This window comes from Oncorhynchus kisutch, linkage group LG8 (assembly GCF_002021735.2).
Source record: "Oncorhynchus kisutch isolate 150728-3 linkage group LG8, Okis_V2, whole genome shotgun sequence".
NCBI lineage: Eukaryota > Metazoa > Chordata > Actinopteri > Salmoniformes > Salmonidae > Oncorhynchus > Oncorhynchus kisutch.
In genome coordinates this window covers 503,674-524,996 of record NC_034181.2, presented here as the reverse complement: position 1 = coordinate 524,996, position 21,323 = coordinate 503,674, and the positions used below count along the sequence as shown (strand labels likewise).

The following is a 21,323-nucleotide window of genomic DNA, read 5'->3' as shown; positions in this document are numbered from 1 at the left end:
CGGTTGGTTGTTGTCGTTGATGATCTTTTTGGCCTTCCTGTGACATCGGGTGGTGTAGGTGTCCTGGAGGGCAGGTAGTTTGTCCCCGGTGATGTGTTGTGCAGACCTCACTACCCTCTGGAGAGCCTTACGGTTGTGGGCGGAGCAGTTGCCGCACCAGGGTGTGATACAGCCCGACAGGATGCTCTCGATTGTGCATCTGTAAAGGTATGTCAGGGTTTTGGTGACAAGACACATTTTTTCAGCCTCCTGAGGTTGAAGAGTCGCTGTTGTTCCTTCTTTACCACGCTGTCTGTGTGAGTGGACAAATCCAGTGTGTTTGTGATGTGAACACCCAGGTACTAATAGAAAAACCTTCACCTTCTCCAATGCTGTGCCTTCGATGTGGATAGGGGGTGCTCCCTCTGCTGTTTCCTGACGTCCACGATCTTCTCCTTTGTTTTGTTGACGTTGAGTGAGAGGTAGTTTTTCTGACACCACAAGTGCCCTCACCTCCTCCCTGTAGGCTGTCCTGTCGTTGATCAGGGATAGGGAGAGATTGAATATGTCCGCAAATACTCCAGCCAGCTGGTCTGCGCATGCTCTGAGGACGCGGCTAAGGATGCAGTCTGGGCCAGCAGCCTTGTGAGGGTTAACAAGTTTAAATGTTTTACTTACGTCAGCCACGGAGAAGGGGGGGGGGGGGGGGGGGCGCAGTCTTTGTTAGCGAGCCTCGACAGTTGCACTGTATTATCCTTAAAGCGGGCAAAGAAGTTGTTTAGTCTGTCTGGAAGTGTCACGTCGGTGTCTGTGAAGTGGCTGTTTTTGTAGTCCGTGATTTCCTGTATACCCTGCCGCGTTGGGGCGGCAGGGTAGCCTAGTGGTTAGAGCGTTGGAATAGTAACCGAAAGGTTGCAAGTTCAAAACCCCGAGCTGACAAGGTACAAATCTGTCGTTCTTCCCCTGAACAGGCAGTTAGCCCAAAGTTCTGAACGAACTTTATTTAACTCTCTGCAAACTGGAAACGATTTATCCGGAGGCTGCATTCATTGTAGCTGGGGATTTTAACAAGGCTAATCTGAAAACAAGACTCCCTAAATTTTATCAGCATATCGATTGCGCAACCAGGGGTGGAAAGACCCTGGATCATTGTTACTCTAACTTCCGCGACGCATATAAGGCCCTGCCCCGCCCCCCTTTCGGAAAAGCTGACCACGACTCCATTTTGTTGATCCCTGCCTACAGACAGAAACTAAAAAAAGAAGCTCCCACGCTGAGGTCTGTCCAACGCTTGTCCGACCATGCTGACTCCACACTCCAAGACTGCCTCCATCACGTGGACTGGGAGATGTTTCGTATTGCGTCAGATAACAACATTGACGAATACGCTGATTCGGTGTGCGAGTTCATTAGAACGTGCGTTGAAGATGTCGTTCCCATAGCAACGAGTAAAACATTCCCTAACCAGAAACCGTGGATTGATGGCAGCATTCGTGTGGAACTGAAGGCGCGAACCACTGCTTTTAATCAGGGCAAAGTGTCTGGTGACATGACTGAATACAAACAGTGCAGCTATTCCCTCCGCAAGGCTATCAAACAAGCTAAGCGCCAGTACAGAGACAAAGTAGAATCTCAATTCAACGGCTCAGACACAAGAGGCATGTGGCAGGGTCTACAGTCAATCACGGACTACAGGAAGAAAACCAGCCCAGTCACGGACCAGGATGTCTTGCTCCCAGGCAGACTAAATAACTTTTTTGCCCGCTTTGAGGACAATACAGTGCCACCGACACGGCCTGCAACGAAAACATGCGGTCTCTCCTTCACTGCACCAGAAGTGAGTAAGACATTTAGACGTGTTAATCCTCGCAAGGCTGCAGGCCCAGACGGCATCCCCAGCCGCGCCCTCAGAGCATGCGCAGACCAGCTGGCCGGTGTGTTTACGGACATATTCAATCAATCCCTATACCAGTCTGCTGTTCCCACATGCTTCAAGAGGGTCACCATTGTTCCTGTTCCCAAGAAAGCTAAGGTAACTGAGCTAAACGACTACCGCCCCGTAGCACTCACATCCGTCATCATGAAGTGCTTTGAGAGACTAGTCAAGGACCATATCACCTCCACCCTACCAGACACCCTTGACCCACTCCAATTTGCTTACCGCCCAAATAGGTCCACAGACGATGCAATCTCAACCACACTGCACACTGCCCTAACCCATCTGGACAAGAGGAATACCTATGTGAGAATGCTGTTCATCGACTACAGCTCGGCATTCAACACCATAGTAACCTCCAAGCTCGTCATCAAGCTCGAGACCCTGGGTCTCGACCCCGCCCTGTGCAACTGGGTACTGGACTTCCTGACGGGCCGCCCCCAGGTGGTGAGGGTAGGCAACAACATCTCCTCCCCGCTGATCCTCAACACTGGGGCCCCACAAGGGTGCGTTCTGTGCCCTCTCCTGTACTCCCTGTTCACCCACGACTGCGTGGCCATGCACGCCTCCAACTCAATCATCAAGTTTGCGGCCGACACAACAGTGGTAGGCTTGATTACCAATAACGACGAGACGGCCTACAGGGAGGAGGTGAGGGCCCTCGGAGTGTGGTGTCAGGAAAATAACCTCACACTCAACGTCAACAAAACTAAGGAGATGATTGTGGACTTCAGGAAACAGCAGAGGGAACACCCCCCCATCCACATCGATGGAACAGTAGTGGAGAGGGTAGCAAGTTTTAAGTTCCTCGGCATACACATCACAGACAAACTGAATTGGTCCACTCACACAGACAGCATCGTGAGGAAGGCGCAGCAGCGCCTCTTCAACCTCAGGAGGCTGAAGAAATTTGGCTTGTCACCAAAAGCACTCACAAACTTCTACAGATGCACAATCGAGAGCATCCTGGCGGGCTGTATCACCGCCTGGTATGGCAACTGCACCGCCCTCAACCGTAAGGCTCTCCAGAGGGTAGTGAGGTCTGCACAACGCATCACCGGGGGCAAACTACCTGCCCTCCAGGACACCTACACCACCCGATGCTACAGGAAGGCCATAAAGATCATCAAGGACATCAACCACCCGAGCCACTGCCTGTTCACCCCGCTGTCATCCAGAAGGAGAGGTCAGTACAGGTGCATCAAAGCTGGGACCGAGAGACTGAAAAACAGCTTCTATCTCAAGGCCATCAGACTGTTAAACAGCCACCACTAACATTGAGTGGCTACTGCCAACACACTGTCAATGACACTGACTCTACTCCAGCCACTTTAATCATGGGAATTGATGGGAAATGATGTAAATATATCACTAGCCACTTTAAACAATGCTACCTTATATAATGTTACTTAGCCTACATTATTCATCTCATATGCATACGTAGATACTGTACTCTATATCATCGACTGCATCCTTATGTAATACATGTATCACTAGCCACTTTAACTACGCCACTTGGTTTACATACTTATCTCATATGTATATACTGTACTCGATATCATCTACTGTATCTTGCCTATGCTGCTCTGTACCATCACTCATTCATATATCCTTATGTACATATTCTTTATCCCCTTACACTGTGTATAAGACAGTAGTTTTTTTGGAATTGTTAGTTAGATTACTTGTTCGTTATTACTGCATTGTCGGAACTAGAAGCACAAGCATTTCGCTACACTCGCATTAACATCTGCTAACCATGTGTATGTGACAAATTAAATTTGATTTGATTTGTTCCTAGGCCGTCATTGAAAATAAGAATTTGTTCTTAACTGACTTGCCTAGTTAAATAAAGGTAAAATAAAAAAATAAACATACGTCTCGTATTTGAGCCGTTGAATTGCGACTCCACCTTGTACCTGTACCGGCATTTTGCTTGTTTGATTACCTTGTGGAGGGAATAACTACACTGTTTAAATTCAGCTATATTTCCAGATCTCTTTCCATGGTTAAATGCAGTGGATCCCGCTTTCAGTTTTGTGCGAATGCCACCATCCATTCACGGTTTCTGGTTAGGGTAGGTTTTAATAGTCACAGTGGGTATGAAATCTCCGATGCACATCTTAATAAACGCACTCACTGAGTCAGCGTATAGGTCAATGTTGTTCTCTGAGGCTGACCGGAACATATTCCAGTCCGCCTGATTAAAACAATCTTGAAGCGTGGCTTCCGATTGGTCAGACCAACGTTGGATGGTTCTCGTCACTGGTACATCCTGTTTGAGTTTCTGCCTATAAGACGGTAAGAGCAAGATGGCGTTGTGGTCAGATTTGCCAAAGGAAGGGCAGGAGAGGGATTTGTATGCGGAAGTTAGAGTAGCAGAGCTCGAGAGTATTAGTGCAATCAATGTGCTGAATTTATGTAGCATTGCTCTCAAATTTGCTTTGTTAAAATCCCCAGCGACAATAAATCCATCCTCCAGATTTTATGTTTGCAGTTTACATAGAGTCCAGTGTAGTTCCTTGAGGGACGTTTTGGTGTTCGCTTGAGAGGGAATGAATGACATAGCAGTGGCCATAACTGAAGATAATTCCGGCATTGGCCAGATGACCTGGTGCTGCTGTCTCCCACTAAGGAGTGTCTGCTGTACACAGATGACCTGGTGCTGCTGTCTCCCACTAAGGAGGGTCTGCTGTACACAGATGACCTGGTGCTGCTGTCTCCCACTAAGGAGGCTCTGCTGTACACAGATGACCTGGTGCTGCTGTCTCCCACTAAGGAGTGTCTGCTGTACGCAGATGACCTGGTGCTGCTGTCTCCCACTAAGGAGTGTCTGCTTTACACAGATGACCTGGTGCTGCTGTCTCCCACTAAGGAGGGTCTGCTGTATGCAGATGACCTGGTGCTGCTGTCTCCCACTAAGGAGGGTCTGCTGTAGACAGATGACTTGGTGCTGCTGTCTCCCACTAAGGAGGGTCTGCTGTATGCAGATGACCAGGTGCTGCTGTCTCCCACTAAGGAGGAGTTTCAGCAGCACCTAGATCATCTGTACAGGTTCTGTCAGACCTGGGCTCTGACCGTTAACCACAGGTTCTGTCAGACCTGGGCTCTGACCGTTAATCACAGGTTGAATCAGACCTGGGCCATGACCGTTAACCACAGGTTCAATCAGACCTGGGCTCTGACCGTTAACCACAGGTTCAATCAAACCTGGGCTCTGACCGTTCATCACAGGTTCAATCAGACCTGGGCTCTGACCGTTCATCACAGGTTCAATCAGACCTGGGCCCTGACCGTTAACCACAGGTTCTGTCAGACCTGGGCCCTGACCGTTAACCACAGGTTCTGTCAGACCTGGGCTCTGACCGTTAACCACAGGTTCAATCAGACCTGGGCTCTGACCGTTAATCTAAATTTAAAAAACACGAATATAATGATATTCCAAAAGGGAAATCAGGATGACAAATATAAATTCTATTTGGACACATTTCTATTAGAACACACGAGACACTACACGTATCTAGAACCTAATATCAGCAACACAGGTAGCTTTCACAGGGCTGTGAATGAGCTGAGAGACAAAGCAAGAAGAGCATTCTATGCCATTAAAAGGAACATTAAATGAGAAATTCCAATTAGAATCTGGCTCAAAATGTTCCAATCAGTTCTAGAACCAGTTGCTCTATATGTCAGTGAAGTATGGGGGTCCACTGTCTAATAATGAATTAACCCAAACCAATCCCATAGAGCCTCAGGACAGCAATCAGCCAGCTGGTTCTGAGGCTCAGTTCACTAACCCAAACCAACCCCATAGAGCCTCAGTAAACATCCAATGCTATTTGTCTCTAAAGAGACAGTACATGGTGGCAGACTATCTGACCACTGTGACTGATAGAAAACTGAGGAAAACATTGACTAGGTACAGATTCAGAGAGGACAGTCTGGCAACAGAGACCGGTCGTCACAGACACACCTGGCTGCCCAGAGAGGACAGTCTGGCTGTAGAGACCGGTCATCACAGACAAACCTGGCTGCCCAGAGAGGACAGTCTGGCTATAGAGACCGGTCGTCACAGACAAACCTGGCTGTCCAGAGAGGACAGTCTGGTTGCCCAGAGAGGACAGTCTGGCTATAGAGACCGGTCGTCACAGACAAACCTGGCTGCCCAGAGAGGACAGTCTGGCTGCCCAGAGAGGACAGTCTGGCTATAGAGACCGGTCGTCACAGACAAACCTGGCTGCCCAGAGAGGACAGTCTGGCTGCCCAGAGAGGACAGTCTGGCTATAGAGACCGGTCGTTACAGACAAACCTGGCTGCCCAGAGAGGACAGTCTGGCTACAGAGACCGGTCGTCACAGACAAACCTGGCTGCCCAGAGAGGACAGTCTGGCTACAGAGACCGGTCGTCACAGACAAACCTGGCTGCCCAGAGAGGACAGGCTGTGTTAACTCTGCTCCAGGGGAGAGGTAGAGACATACCTACATTTCCTATTACACTGTGACATATACTGAGACCTAAGATAATATTTAATTCCCCAAATTATCATTCAGTACAAAGAATTTGAAACTATAAAAGATTAAGAAAAAAAATCTAATATTTATTGGGTGAAAAGCCTAAATGCTCAGGTAGCCAAATATGTGTCCTCCTGCCACAACCTGAGGGACAGCCTGTGAAAAGTGCAATGTAATGTCAATAATATTCATACCATGTCATGTGTCTTCTCAGTCAGGTTGAGACTGATCTACTACCAGGTCATGGGTCTTCTCAGTCAGGTTGTGAATGATCTACTACCAGGTCATGTGTCTTCTCAGTCAGGTTGAGACTGATCTACTACCAGGTCATGTGTCTTCTCAGTCAGGTTGAGACAGGTCCACTACCAGGTCATGTGTCTTCTCAGTCAGGTTGAGACTGGTCTACTACTATTGCTTTAATGTATTATTATTCTCATTAATATTGTTGATGTAGTTGCTGTTGAGGGGATGAGGAGAGAGAGAGGAGGTGTAGAGAGAGAGGGGGTGTAGAGAGAGAGGGGGATGAGGAGAGAGAGAGGGGGATGTGGAGAGAGAGAGGGGGATGTGGAGAGAGAGAGGGGGATGTGGAGAGAGAGAGAGGGGTGTGGAGAGAGAGAGAGGGGGATGTGGAGAGAGAGATGGGGGTGTGGAGAGAGAGGGGATGAGGAGAGAGAGGGGGGGGATGAGGAGAGAGAGGGGGGGATGAGGAGAGAGAGATGGGGGGGGGAGGAGAGAGAGAGGTGGGGGATGGAGAGATGAGGGGGGGTGGGATGAGGAGAGAGAGGGGGGGATGACGGAGAGAGTAGTGAGGAGTGAGAGAGATGAGAGAGATAGACGAGATTGAGGAGAGAGATGGGGGTGAGGAGGAGAGAGATAAGGAGAGAGAGAGAGGGATGAGGAGAGAGAGACGGGGGTGAGGAGCGAGAGGAGAGCGAGGGGACTTGTGGAGAGACACCGAGAGGGGATGTGGAGGAGAGAGGAGGGGATTGGCGGAGAGAGAGAGGGTGAGAGATGGTTGTGGAGAGAAGTAGAGGAGGGGATGACTGTGGAGAGAGGAGAGGGGGTGTGGAGAGAGAGAGGGGATGAGGAGAGAGAGGGGGGGNGAGAGAGAGAGAGTGGGATGAGGAAGAGAGAGAGAGGGATGAGGAGGAGAGAGAGAGGGATGAGGAGAGAGAGAGAGAGAGGGATGAGGAGAGAGAGAGAGAGAGGGATGAGGAGAGAGAGAGAGATGAGAGAGGGAGAGCGAGGGATGAGATGAGGAGAGGGGATGAGGATGCAGGAGATGAGAGGATGAGGAGGGAGAGAGCGAGAGATAGGGAAGAGAGAGGAGGGATGAGGAGAGAGAGGGGGGGGGGATGTGGAAGAGAGAGAGGGGGATGTGGAGAGAGAGGAGAGGGGGATGAGGAGAGAGAGAGGGGGGGATGAGGAGAGAGGAGATTGAGAGGAGAGAGAGAGATGAGGAGAGAGAGAGATGAGGAGAGAGAGATGAGGGAGAGGAGAGAGAGCGAGAGATGAGGATGAGCGAGAGATGAGAGAGAGAGATGGAGAGATGAGGAGGAGACGAGGAGAGAGAGGAGAGAGAGAGATGAGGAGAGAGAGGTGAGGAGAGAGAGAGAGAGGGATGAGGAGAGGAGAGGGGGATGAGGAGAGAGAGAGAGGGGGATGAGGAGAGGAGAGATAGGGGGATATAATTTGAGAAAGAATGAGGAGGAGAGCGATTGAGGAGAGAGAGGGTGGGGTGAGGAGAGAGAAAGATAAGGAGAGAGTGAGGGGATGAGGAGAGAGAGAGGGGGATGTGGAGAGAGAGAGGGGGATGTGGAGAGAGAGAGGGGGATGTGGAGAGAGAGAGGGGATGTGGAGGAGGAGAGAGGGGGATGTGGAGAGAGAGAGGGGTGTGGAGAGAGAGAGGGGGTGTGGAGAGAGAGAGGGGCATGAAGAGAGAGAGAGGGGGATGTGGAGAGAGAGAGGGGGATGTGGAGAGAGAGAGGGGGATGTGGAGAGAGAGAGGGGCATGAAGAGAGAGAGAGGGGGATGAGGAGAGAGAGAGAGGGGGGGATGAGGAGAGAGAGAGGGGGGGGTGAGGAGGAGAGAGGGGGATGAGGAGAGAGTGAGGAGTGAGAGAGATGAGAGAGCGAGAGATATGAGAGAGCGAGAGATGAGGAGAGAGAGGGGGTGAGGAGAGAGAGATAAGGAGAGAGAGAGGGGATGAGGAGAGAGAGGGGATGAGGAGAGAGAGAGAGAGGGATGAGGAGAGAGAGAGAGAGGGATGATGAGAGAGAGAGGGGGATGAGGAGAGAGAGAGGGATGAGGAGAGAGAGAGGGATGAGGAGAGAGAGAGAGATGAGGAGAGAGAGAGAGAGAGAGAGGGGGTGAGGAGAGAGAAACCTAATGAAATAGGTACAGTATAATAAAGTTTACGGAATAGACTAGAGTATATATGGTAGTGAGACAGCAGAGTATTCACTACAGACAATGGATGGTAATGAGACAGCCGAGTATTCACTACAGACAATAGATGGTAGTGAGACAGCAGAGTATTCACTACAGACAATAGATGGTAGTGAGACAGCAGAGTGTTCACTACAGACAATAGATGGTAGTGAGACAGCAGAGTTCACTACAGACAATAGATGGTAGTGAGACAGCAGTGTTCACTACAGACAATAGATGGTAGTGAGACAGCAGAGTGTTCACTACAGACAATAGATGGTAGTGAGACAGCAGAGTGTTCACTACAGACAATAGATGGTAGTGAGACAGCAGAGTGTTCACTACAGACAATAGATGGTAGTGAGACAGCAGTGTTCACTACAGACAATAGATGGTAGTGAGACAGCAGTGTTCACTACAGACAATAGATGGTAGTGAGACAGCAGAGTTCACTACAGACAATAGATGGTAGTGAGACAGCAGAGTGTTCACTACAGACAATAGATGGTAGTGAGACAGCAGAGTGTTCACTACAGACAATAGATGGTAGTGAGACAGCAGAGTGTTCACTACAGACAATAGATGGTAGTGAGACAGCAGAGTGTTCACTACAGACAATAGATGGTAGTGAGACAGCAGAGTATTCACTACAGACAATAGATGGTAGTGAGACAGCAGTGTTCACTACAGATGCCACTTAGCAGACACTTCTATCCAAAGCGACTTACAGTCATGTGTGCATACATGTTTTACTACAGTACCAGTCAACAGTTTGGACACACCTACTATTTCAAGGGTTGTTCTTTATTTGTACTATTTTCTACATTGTAGAATGACAGTGAAAACATCAAAATGATGAAAAGACACATACTGTATGGAATCATGTAGTAACCAAAAAAATGTTAAACAAATCAAAAAATATTTATTATTTGACATTCTTCAATGGAATGGAATGCTTTTCCAAAAGTCTTGAAGGAGTTTCCACATATTCTGAGCACCTGTTGGCTGTTTTTCCATCACTCTGCGGTCCAACTCATCCCAAACCATCTCAGTTGGTTTGAGGTCGGGTGATTGTGGAGGCCAGGTCATCTGATGCAAGCACTCCATCACTTTCCTTGGTCAAATAGCTCTTACACAGCCTGGAGGTGTGTTGGGTCATTGTCCTGTTGAAAAACAAATGATAGTCCCACTAAACGCAAACCAGATGGGATGGAGTATCGCTGCAGAATGCTGTGGTAGCCATGCTGGTTAAGTTAGCCTTGAACTCTAAATAAATCACTGACTGTGTCACCAGCAAAGCACCCCCACACCATCACACAAAGCACCCCCACACCTCCATGCTTAATGGTGGGAACCACATATGCGGAGATCATCCGTTCACCTACTCTGTGTCTCACAAAGACACAGCAGTTGGAACCAATGATCTCAAATTTGACTCATTTCCACTGGTCTAATGTCCATTGCTTATGTTTCGGCCTAAGCAAGTCTCTTTTTCTTATTGGTGTCCTTTTGTAGTGGTTTCTTTGCAGCATTTCGACCATGAAGGCCTGATTCATGCAGTCTGTTACTTGAACTCTATGAAGCATTTATTTGGGCTGCAATCTGAGGCTGGTAACTCTAATGAACTTATCCTCTGCAGCAGAGGTAACTCTGGGTCTTCCTTTCCTGTGGCGGTTCTCATGAGAACCAGTTTCATCATAGCGCTTAATGGTTTTTGCGACTGCACTTGAAGAAACTTTCAAAGTTCTTGAAGTTTTCCAGATTGACTGACCTTCATCTATTAAAGTAATGATGGACTGCTGTTTCTCTGCTTATTTCAGCTGTTCTTGCAATAATATGGACCTGGTCTTTTACCAAATAGAGCTATCTTCTGTATACCACCCAACTTCTGGAAGCAACATCAGTACAATAACTGTTCGTCGGGAGCTTCCTGCATTTGAAACCCTTTACAATTTAGATCTGTGAAGTTATTTGGATTTTTAGTAATTATCTTTGAATGACAGGGTCCTGAAAAAGGGACGTTCCTTTTTTTGCTGAGTTTAGGTACAAATACTCCAGAGAAATATGCTGGGAGTAGGGTATTTGCTTTGGATATTAGTGACCATTGTCCCAATGAATGTGTGAGGGATTTACAAATGCCTATTTTTAAACCTTGTTTTATCAACAAGAAGAATTTTAAACATTTCAATGTGACCTTAATTTTGGTGCCTTTGTTTGTATTGCATCTATACCTGACCCAGAGTTGGCTCTGAACCACTTACAAATTGTACAAATTGTATTGTAGATAAACATGCTACCAAAAAATGGAATTAAAAATAGGTCTTGCCCTTGGTTCAGTCTAGAGCTATCTGAAGTCATACACAACAGAGATGCTGCCTGAGCCAAAGCTATATTCAGACTCGGGCCCAGACTGGCAGTCATTCAGGCGATTTGAGAACTTTGTGTAAACTACATCTGATTATTATGTTAATACACTATCTGCATGTACAGGGAACCCAGCTACATTTTGGAAAGTTGTTTCATCACTGAAGGGTTGTGTCTCCACTTCTCTCCCCCAATAAATTAATTTAGATTCTGGCCCTATTACTGACAAAATGAATATATTTAATGCATTTAATCACCATTTGATCTCTGCAGGCTTTATATTAGATTGCATTTCAAAGCCAGCTCTTGAAAAGAGTAGTTTGGATGTTGATGGTGAAAATCTATTGAATGATTCTGAAAATGTTGGTCAGGAGTTTTCTTTTCTGAAATTCACTGATAAAGAAGTTCAGGGATGCTTTGTCAACATCAAATCCCCAGGGGCTGATCATCTGGAGCCTGTTCTGCGTTAGCATGCAGCGCCCCTTATTACTGGCTCAGTGGCCCACATTTTATATTAACATAGTTAGGAAGTATTCCAAAAGCATGGACATCTGCATATGAGCTGTCACTCCATTAGGGTGGAGATACAAATGACCTGGACATCTGTCACTCCCATTAGGGTGGGGATACAAATGATCTGGACATCTATCACTCTATTAGGGTGGGGGTACAAATGATTTGGACATCTGTCACTCTATTAGGGTGGGGATACAAATGATCTGGACATCTGTCACTCTATTAGGGTGGGGATACAAATGATGTAGACATCTATAACTCCATTAGGGTGAGGATACAAATGATGTAGACATCTATAACTCCATTAGGGTGGGGATACAAATGATGTAGACATCTGTCACTCCATTAGGGTGGGGATACAAATGATCTGGACATCTGTCACTCCCATTAGGGTGGGGATACAAATGATCTGGACATCTGTCACTCCATTAGGGTGGGGATACAAATGATCTGGACATCTGTCACTCCATTAGGGTGGGGATACAAATTATCTGGACATCTATCACTCCATTAGGGTGGGGATACAAATTATCTGGACATCTATCACTCCATTAGGGTGGGGATACAAATGATCTGGACATCTATCACTCCATTAGGGTGGGGATACAAATGATCTTGACAACTAAACGATATCTTAACCGCCATCGATAAGAAACATTACTGTGCAGCCGTATTCATTGATCTGGCCAAGGCTTTCGACTCTGTCAAACACCACATCCTCATCGGCAGACTCGACAGCCTTGGTTTCTCAAATGATTGCCTCGCCTGGTTCACCAACTACTTCTCTGATAGAGTTCAGTGTGTCAAATCGGAGGGTCTGCTGTCCGGACCTCTGGCAGTCTCTATGGGGGTGCCACAGGGTTCAATTCTTGGACCGACTCTCTTCTCTGTATACATCAATGAGGTCGCTCTTGCTGCTGGTGAGTCCCTGATCCACCTCTACGCAGACGACACCATTCTGTATACTTCCGGCCCTTCTTTGGACACTGTGTTAACAACCCTCCAGGCAAGCTTCAATGCCATACAACTCTCCTTCCGTGGCCTCCAATTGCTCTTAAATACAAGTAAAACTAAATGCATGCTCTTCAACCGATCGCTACCTGCACCTACCCGCCTGTCCAACATCACTACTCTGGACGGCTCTGACTTAGAATACGTGGACAACTACAAATACTTAGGTGTCTGGTTAGACTGTAAACTCTCCTTCCAGACCCATATCAAACATCTCCAATACAAAGTTAAATCTACAATTGGCTTCCTATTTCGCAACAAAGCATCCTTCACTCATGCTGCCAAACATACCCTTGTAAAACTGACCATCCTACCAATCCTCGACTTTGGCGATGTCATTTACAAAATAGCCTCCAATACCCTACTCAACAAATTGGATGCAGTCTATCACAGTGCAATCCGTTTTATCAGCAAAGCCCCATATACTACCCACCATTGCGACCTGTACGCTCTCGTTGGCTGGCCCTCGCTTCATACTCGTCGCCAAACCCACTGGCTCCATGTCATCTACAAGACCCTGCTAGTCAAAGTCCCCCCTTATCTCAGCTCGCTGGTCACCATAGCATCTCCCACCTGTAGCACACGCTCCAGCAGGTATATCTCTCTAGTCACCCCCAAAACCAATTCTTTCTTTGGCCGCCTCTCCTTCCAGTTCTCTGCTGCCAATGACTGGAACGAACTGCAAAAATCTCTGAAACTGGAAACACTTATCTCCCTCACTAGCTTTAAGCACCAACTGTCAGAGCAGCTCACAGATTACTGCACCTGTACATAGACCACCTATAATTTAGCCCAAACAACTACCTCTTTCCCAACTATTTAATTTTAATTTATTTATTTATTTTGCTCCTTTGCACCCCATTATTTTTATTTCTACTTTGCACATTCTTCCATTGCAAAACTACCATTCCAGTGTTTTAATTGCTATATTGTATTTACTTTGCCACCATGGCCTTTTTTGCCTTTACCTCCTTTCTCACCTCATTTGCTCACATTGTATATAGACTTGTTTATACTGTATTATTGACTGTATGTTTGTTTTACTCCATGTGTAACTCTGTGTCGTTGTATCTGTCGAACTGCTAGTATCTGTCGAAACTATCGCACCATTTCAAGACTACCTTGCTTAGCTAAGATTCTTGAATCCTTGGTTAAATGTACAACTTTGTTCCTTTTTATCTGATATTTGTTTTCTTAATATACACCAACCTGGGCATAGTACTACCACAGCAACCACGCTAGTTGTTAATGATCTTGTCAATGCATTGGATGCTAGAAAGAGCTGTGCTGCTTTGTTTATTGAGCTGTCAAAGGCGGCCGACACTGTTGATCTGTTTTGCTGAAGAAATTATCAAGAATAGGTCTGGTATATACAGGTTGTTTATAGTTTCAGAATTATCTCAGCGACAGAACTCAGGCCATCTTGATAGATGGGGTTAAATCAGAATTATCTCAGCGACAGAACTCAAGCCATCTTGATAGATGTGGTTAAATCAGAATTATCTCAGCGACAGAACTCAGGCCATCTTGATAGATGGGGTTAAATCTGAATTATCTTAGTGACAGAACTCAGGCCATCTTGATAGATGGGGTTAAATCTGAATTATCTCAGCAACTGAACTCAGGCCATCTTGATAGATGGGGTTTAATCAGAATTATCTTAGTGACAGAACTCAGGCCATCTTGATAGATGGGGTTAAATCAGAATTATCTCAGCAACTGAACTCAGGCCATCTTGATAGATGGGGTTAAATCTGAATTATCTCAGCAACTGAACTCAGGCCATCTCGATAGATGGGGTTAAATCTGAATTATCTCAGCGACAGAACTCAGGCCATCTTAACAGATGGGGTTTAATCAGAATTATCTTAGTGACAGAACTCAGGCCATCTTGATAGATGGGGGTTAAATCTGAATTATCTCAGTGACAGAACTCAGGTCATCTTGATACGTAACATAATTTATTCATTTAAGAATCATAAGTTACCAAACCCGTTCTCAGGAATGGATAACAATAGAGATCCCTTCAGTCCACAAAGATTTGGGAAAATCTGTGTTTTTGCCCCCCATTTGTGGAACAATCTGCAGAGTTCACTGCAGTTAGATGTGCTGTTGAATGAGATTGCTTTTATTAAATGGGTCTATTTTGTTATTGTGTGCTGCATTATATTGTTTTATACACGTGTATGTTTTATAATTCTGTTTTTATTGTAATGTATACAGGGCTCACTTGTAAAATAGATTTTTAATCTCAATGTGAATCCCTGTTTAAAGAAATAATACAAATAAATATTTTTAAAAACATTGTCACAACACAACTGATTGGCTCAAACACATTAAGAAGAAAAGAAATTCCACAAATTAACAAGGCACACATGTTACTTGAAATGCATTCCAGGTGGCTGGTTGAGAGAATGCCAAGAGTGTGCAAAGCTGTCATCAAGGCAAAGGGTGGCTACTTTGAAGAATCTCAAATATAAAATATATTTTGATTTGTTTAACACTTTTTTGGTTACTACATGATCCCATGTGTTATTTCATTGTTTTGATGTCTAAAAAATAAAGAAAACCCCTGTAATGTGTAGGTGTGTCCAAACTATTGACTGGTACTGTATGGGTGGTCCAGGGAATCAAACCCACTATCCTGGCATTGCAAGAGCCATGCTCTACCAACTGAGCTCTAGAGGACAACATGACAGACAAGTCAAGTACACATCCACAGAGATACAGTAGGTATATTTTTCAGTTGGATGAGTTGAGTACCTTGCATTGATTTTACATTATATATGATTTATTGTCAAGAGAGAGGGAGGGGAGAGAAAGAGAGAATCCTTTATCTTACACTCTGCCTCCGACTCTTCCTCATCATCATCGTCATCGTCGCTGTCCTCTTCACTCTCCTCCTCCTTTACGATTCTCTGTCTGGCACTCTTAAACACAGACTGGAGCACGATGGAGTCCTCATAGATCTACAGCACATAGACAGGATTAACATCATAGGTCTACAACACAGACACCACACCACGTTATAGATCTACAACACAGACATTTATTTTTTATTTTACCTTTATTTAGTCAGTTAAGAACAAATTCTTATTTTCAATGACGGCCTAGGAACAGTGGGTTAACTGCCTGTTCAGGGGCAGAACGACAGATTTGTACCATGTCAGCTCGGGGGTTTGAACTTGCAAGCTCAAATTCTAGACTTCATATTAAAACGAGACTACAGCATCCATAATGTGACAATTACATTTAGATTAATTTGGACTGAATACGCTTGTAGGTGCAACAGTTTCTTTTCTAAAATTCACAATTTATTGCTCTCACGTGCACATTGCCGTCCATTAAGAACCAACAATGTCCTACCTTTTTGTAGCATTTCTGACAATGCTAACATATTTTCATCCAAATATCAGAGTTATAAAAACCCTCTTATGATGGGATAGAAGTTCTTATTTGATTAATGGTGTTCGGACCCATTTATGTGAAGCTAGCCACAATAAGGATTAGCGACAATAGTGGACTTTACGGTTACCTTCAAGATAAAAGTATGGCATAATTCTACTATTTGAATTAATCCTAGTAAACATTCCCTGTCTTAGGTCAGTTAGGAACACCACTTTATTGTAAGAATGTGAAATGTCAGAATAATAGTAGAGAGAATGATTTATTTCAGCTTTATTTATTTTATCACATTCCCAGTGGGTCAGACGTTTACATACACTCAATTAGTATTTGGTAGCAATGCCTTTAAATTGTTTAACTTGGGACAAATGTTTCAGGTAGCTTTCCACAAGCTTCCCACAACAAGTTGGGTGGATTTTGTCCCATTCCTCCTGACAGAGCTGGTGTCACCGAGTCAGGTTTGTAGGCCTCCTTGCTCGCACACGCTTTTTCAGTTCTGCCCACAAATCTATGGGGCAGAGGTCAGGGCTTTGTGATGGCCACATTAATACCTTGACTTTGTTGTCCTTAAGGCATTGCCACAACTTTGGAAGTATGCTTGGGGTCATTGTTCCATTTGGAAGACCCATTTGCGACCAAGCTAAAACACTTTCTGACTGATGTCTTGAGATGTTGCTTCAATATATCTACATCATTTTCCTCCCTCATGATGCCATTTATTTTGTGAAGTGCACCTCCCTCCTGCAGCAAAGCACCCCCACAGCATTGTTTGTACAGATGAATGTGGTACCTACCTTCAGGCGTTTGGAAATTGCTCCCAAGGATGAACCAGACTTGTGGAGGTCTACAATTTTTTTTCTGAGGTCTTGGCTGATTTCTTTTGATTTTCCCATGATGTCAAGCAAAAAGGTACTGAGTTTGAAGGTAGGCCTTTAAATACATCAACAGGTACACCTCCAATTGACTCAAATGATGTCAATTAGCCTATCAGAAGCTACTAAAGCCATGACATAATTTTCTGGAATTTTCCAAGCTGTTTAAAGGCACAGTCAACTTGGTGTATGTAAACGTCTGACCCACTGGAATTGTGATACAGTGAATTATAAGTGAAATAATCTGTCTGCAAACAATTGTTGGAAATATTACTTGCGTCATGCACAAAGTAGATGTCCTAATAAACTTGGAAAAACTAGTTTGTTAACAAGACATTTGTGGAGTGGTTGAAAAACAAGTTTTAATGACTCCAACCTAAGTGTACGTAAACTTCCGACTTCAACTGTATGTGAGAATGCTGTTAATTGACTACAGCTCAGCATTCAACACCATAGTGGCCACGAAGCTCATCACTAAGCTAAGGACCCTGGGACTAAACGCCTCCCTCTGCAACTGGATCCTCGACTTTGACGGGCCGCCCCCAGGTGGTAAGGGTAGGTAACAACACGTCTACCACACTGATCCTCAAAACTGGGGCACCTCAGGGGTGTGTACTTAGTCCCCTCCTGTACTCCTTGTTCACTCATGACTGCACGGCCAGGCACAACACCATCATTAAGTTTGCTGATGACACAACAGTCTGATCACCGACAACGATGAGACAGCCAACAGGGAGGAGGTCAGAGAACTGGCAGTGTGGTGCCAGGACAACAATCTCTCCCTCAGTCTGAGCAAGACAAAGGAGCTGATCGTGGACTACAGAAAAAGGCAGGCCGAACAGGCCCCCATTAACATCGACGGGGCTGTAGTAGAGCGGGTCGAGAGTTTCAAGTTCCTTAGTGTCCACATCACCAACGAACTACCATGGTTCAAACACATCAAGACAGTCGTGACGACAAAACCTTTTCCTCCTCAAGAGACTGAAAAGATTTGGCATGGGTCCCCAGATTCTCAAAACAGCTGCACAATTGAGAGCATCCTGACCGGTTACATCACCTTGGCATGGCAACTGCTCGGCATCTGACCGTAAGGCGCTATAGAGGGTAGTGCGTACGGCCCAGTACATCACTGGGGCCAAGCTTCCCGCCATCCAGGACCTATGTAGTAGGCGGTGTCAGAGGAAGGCCCTTAAATTGTCAGAGACTCCAGTCGCCCAAGACATAGACTGTTTTCTCTGCTACCGCACGGCAAGCGGTACCGGAGCACCATGTCTAGGACCAAAAGGCTCCTTAACAGCTTCTACCCCCAAGCCATAAGAATGCATTTCACGGTAAGGTCTACACTTGTTGTATTCAGCACATGTGACAAATAAAGTTTGATTTGATCTACATCACATAGACAGCCACAATGTCATAGATCTACAACACATAGACAAAACATGATAGATATACAGACAGACAACATCAAAGATCTTCAACACATAGGCAGACATAACATTCTAGATACACAGCACATAGACATACAGACCATCATAGCTCTACAACACATAGACAGGCATAACATCATAGATTTACAACACATAGACAGAGGTAACATTGTAGACCTACAACACAATGAAAATACCAACATCATAGATCTACAACACATAGACAGACCTATCATAGATATACAAAACATGGAAATACCCACCATAGATAAACATACCTATCATAGATATACAACACATAGACAAACCACTCCATGTTATAGAACTACAGCACATAGACAGGCGCAACATCATAGATATACAACACAGACAGGGTAGGAATATAGTTCAGGGTTAGGGGTTAGAGGTGACTGACCTGTGACCCCTCCAGGTTAAAAGTCTGAGCGTTGTGACAGAGCAGCATCACATCCTTCTCCAGGTCAGACACACTCCTGAACTTGTGGCTCCGCACACGCTCCTGGAAAGAAACAAAGAAACAAACAAACACGCACACAATCAGTCTGTCACACTTGGTAGGTTCCTCTGTCTGTCCTTACTACTATAGGTGTTATGTTTAATATGTATTATCTGTTGTTTGGTACCTTGATTTTCTTGAAGTCAACAGGTTTTCTGATCAGCTCGTAGTACTCTGGCAGCTCTTTCCTGGACGGCAGCTGGACAAACACCTCTGACAGCTGTCTGTTAGACCTGTTAACAAACAGACTTTAAAATACGAGGTATGGTAGTAGGTGCCAAGCTCACTGGTTTGTGTCAAGAACTACAAAGCTTATACACACATATATATACACACTTTATACACATATACAGTACCAGTCAAACATTCTACATTGTAGAATAATAGTGAATACATCAAAACTATGAAATAACACATATGGAACCATGTCATAACCAAAAAAGTGTTAAACACATTTTTGATTCTTCAAAGTAGCCACCCTTTGCCTTGATGACAGCTTTGCACACTCAGTTTAACTCCATTATGGTAGGGGGCACTATTTTCACCTCCGTATGAAAAGCGGGCCCAAAGTAAACTGCCTGTTACTCAGGCCCCAGAAGCTAGGATATGCATATAATTTATATATTTGGATAGAAAACACTTATGACTAAAAACAACCTGAGGATTGTTAAAAACATCGTTTGACATGTTTCTACGAACTTTACTGATACTTTTCGGATTTTTCATCTGGCTGTTGTGATTGCCTTTGAGCCTGTGGATTACTCAAAACGAGTGAACAAAACTGAGGTTTTTGGATATAAAGAGGGACTTTATCAAACAAAACTAACATTTATTGAGTAAATGGGAGTCAACCATATGAAGATCATCAAAGGTAAGTGATACATTTTATTGCTATTTCTAACTTGTGTAACTCCTCTACTTGGGTGGTAACTGTTTGTAATGATTTGTCCCACACCCCCTAGAGGTTAAAGTTTTAATATCAGACCATATCACGCAATGACTTCTCTCTCACCCCACATCAAAGCACCAACACATCATAACCACGAGTCTTAAACATCCAACTGTGCCCAGTTATTAGTCACAGAACTCAGTGTTATATCATAATTACTGACATTGAGGCTTAGTGATGTTCCATAATAACTCCTGATATTGAGGCTTAGTGCTGTTCCATAATAACTCCTGACATTAAGGCTTAGAAAACAGGTAGATAGTTCCTGTCTAATTGAAAACACCAGAGTCCTTCTCTAATAGGAAACAGGTAGAGTTCCTGTCTAGTAGAAAACAGGTAGAGTTCCTGTCTAGTAGAAAACAGGTAGAGAGTTCATGTCAAATAGAAACAACTGGAGAGTTCCTGTCTACTTGAAAACAGATAGAGCGATCCTGTCTAGTAGAAAACAGGTAGATAGTTCCAGTCTAATAGAAAACAGCTAGAGTTCCTGTCTAATAGAAAACAGGTAGATTTCCTGTCTAGTAGAAAACAGGTAGATAGTTTCTGTCTAATAGAAAACAGGTAGAGAATTCCTGTCTAGTAGAAAACAGGTAGATAGTTCCTGTGTAGTAGAAAACAGCTAGAGAGTACCTGTCTACTTGAAAACAGCTAGAGAGTACATGTCTACTTGAAAACTGCTAGAGAGTACCTGTCTACTTGAAAACAGCTAGAGATCCTTTCTAGTAGAAACAGCTAGAGAGTTTAAACATCATTTAACTAGGCAAGTCAGTTAACTTCTTGGATATAGGGGGCGCTCTTAATTTTTGGATAAAAAAACTTTCCCGTTTTAAACAAGATATTTTGTCACGTAAAGATGCTCGACTATGCATTTAATTGACAGCTTTGGAAAGAAAACACTCTGACGTTTCCAAAACTGCAAAGATATTGTCTATGAGTGCCACAGAACTGATGCTACAGGCGAAACCAAGATGAAATTTCAAACAGGAAGTGCCCCAGATTTTGAAGGCGCTGTGTTCCAATGTCTCCTTATATGGCTGTGAATGGGCCAGGAATGAGCTTACACTTTCTGTCGTTTCCCCAAGGTGTCTGCAGCATTGTGACGTATTTGTAGGCATATCATTGGAAGATTGACCATTTTACACTACATCTACCAGGTGCTCGCTTGGTGTCCTCCGTCGCAATTATTGTGTCCAGGTGCGTGTATTTTTCCATTTGCTTCCGAGGAGAAACCCAACTGCCACGAATGATTTATCATCGAATAGATATGTGAAAAACACCTTGAGGATTGATTCTAAACAACGTTTGCCATGTTTCTGTCGATATTATGGAGTTAATTTGGAAAAAAGTTTGGTGTTGTAATGACTGAATTTTCGTTTTTTTTCTTAGCCAAATGTGATGAACAAAACGGA

At 44.7% G+C, this 21,323-nt stretch overlaps 1 protein-coding gene across 14 annotated transcripts in view; it reads right to left on the bottom strand.

The window, feature by feature from the left end:
* The window catches only part of smarca2 (SWI/SNF related BAF chromatin remodeling complex subunit ATPase 2), a 130,947-nt gene that overhangs the window by 7,582 nt on the left and 102,042 nt on the right, over positions 1-21,323 (bottom strand). For all 14 annotated transcript variants that reach the window (XM_031829514.1, XM_031829504.1, XM_031829509.1 and 11 more), the window contains 3 exons: positions 19,093-19,198; positions 18,867-18,968; positions 15,590-15,716 (listed from right to left, as the gene is read on the bottom strand). In XM_031829514.1, the coding sequence (XP_031685374.1) occupies positions 15,590-15,716; positions 18,867-18,968; positions 19,093-19,198 (335 nt within the window). The remainder of the gene's footprint in view (positions 1-15,589; positions 15,717-18,866; positions 18,969-19,092; positions 19,199-21,323) is intronic.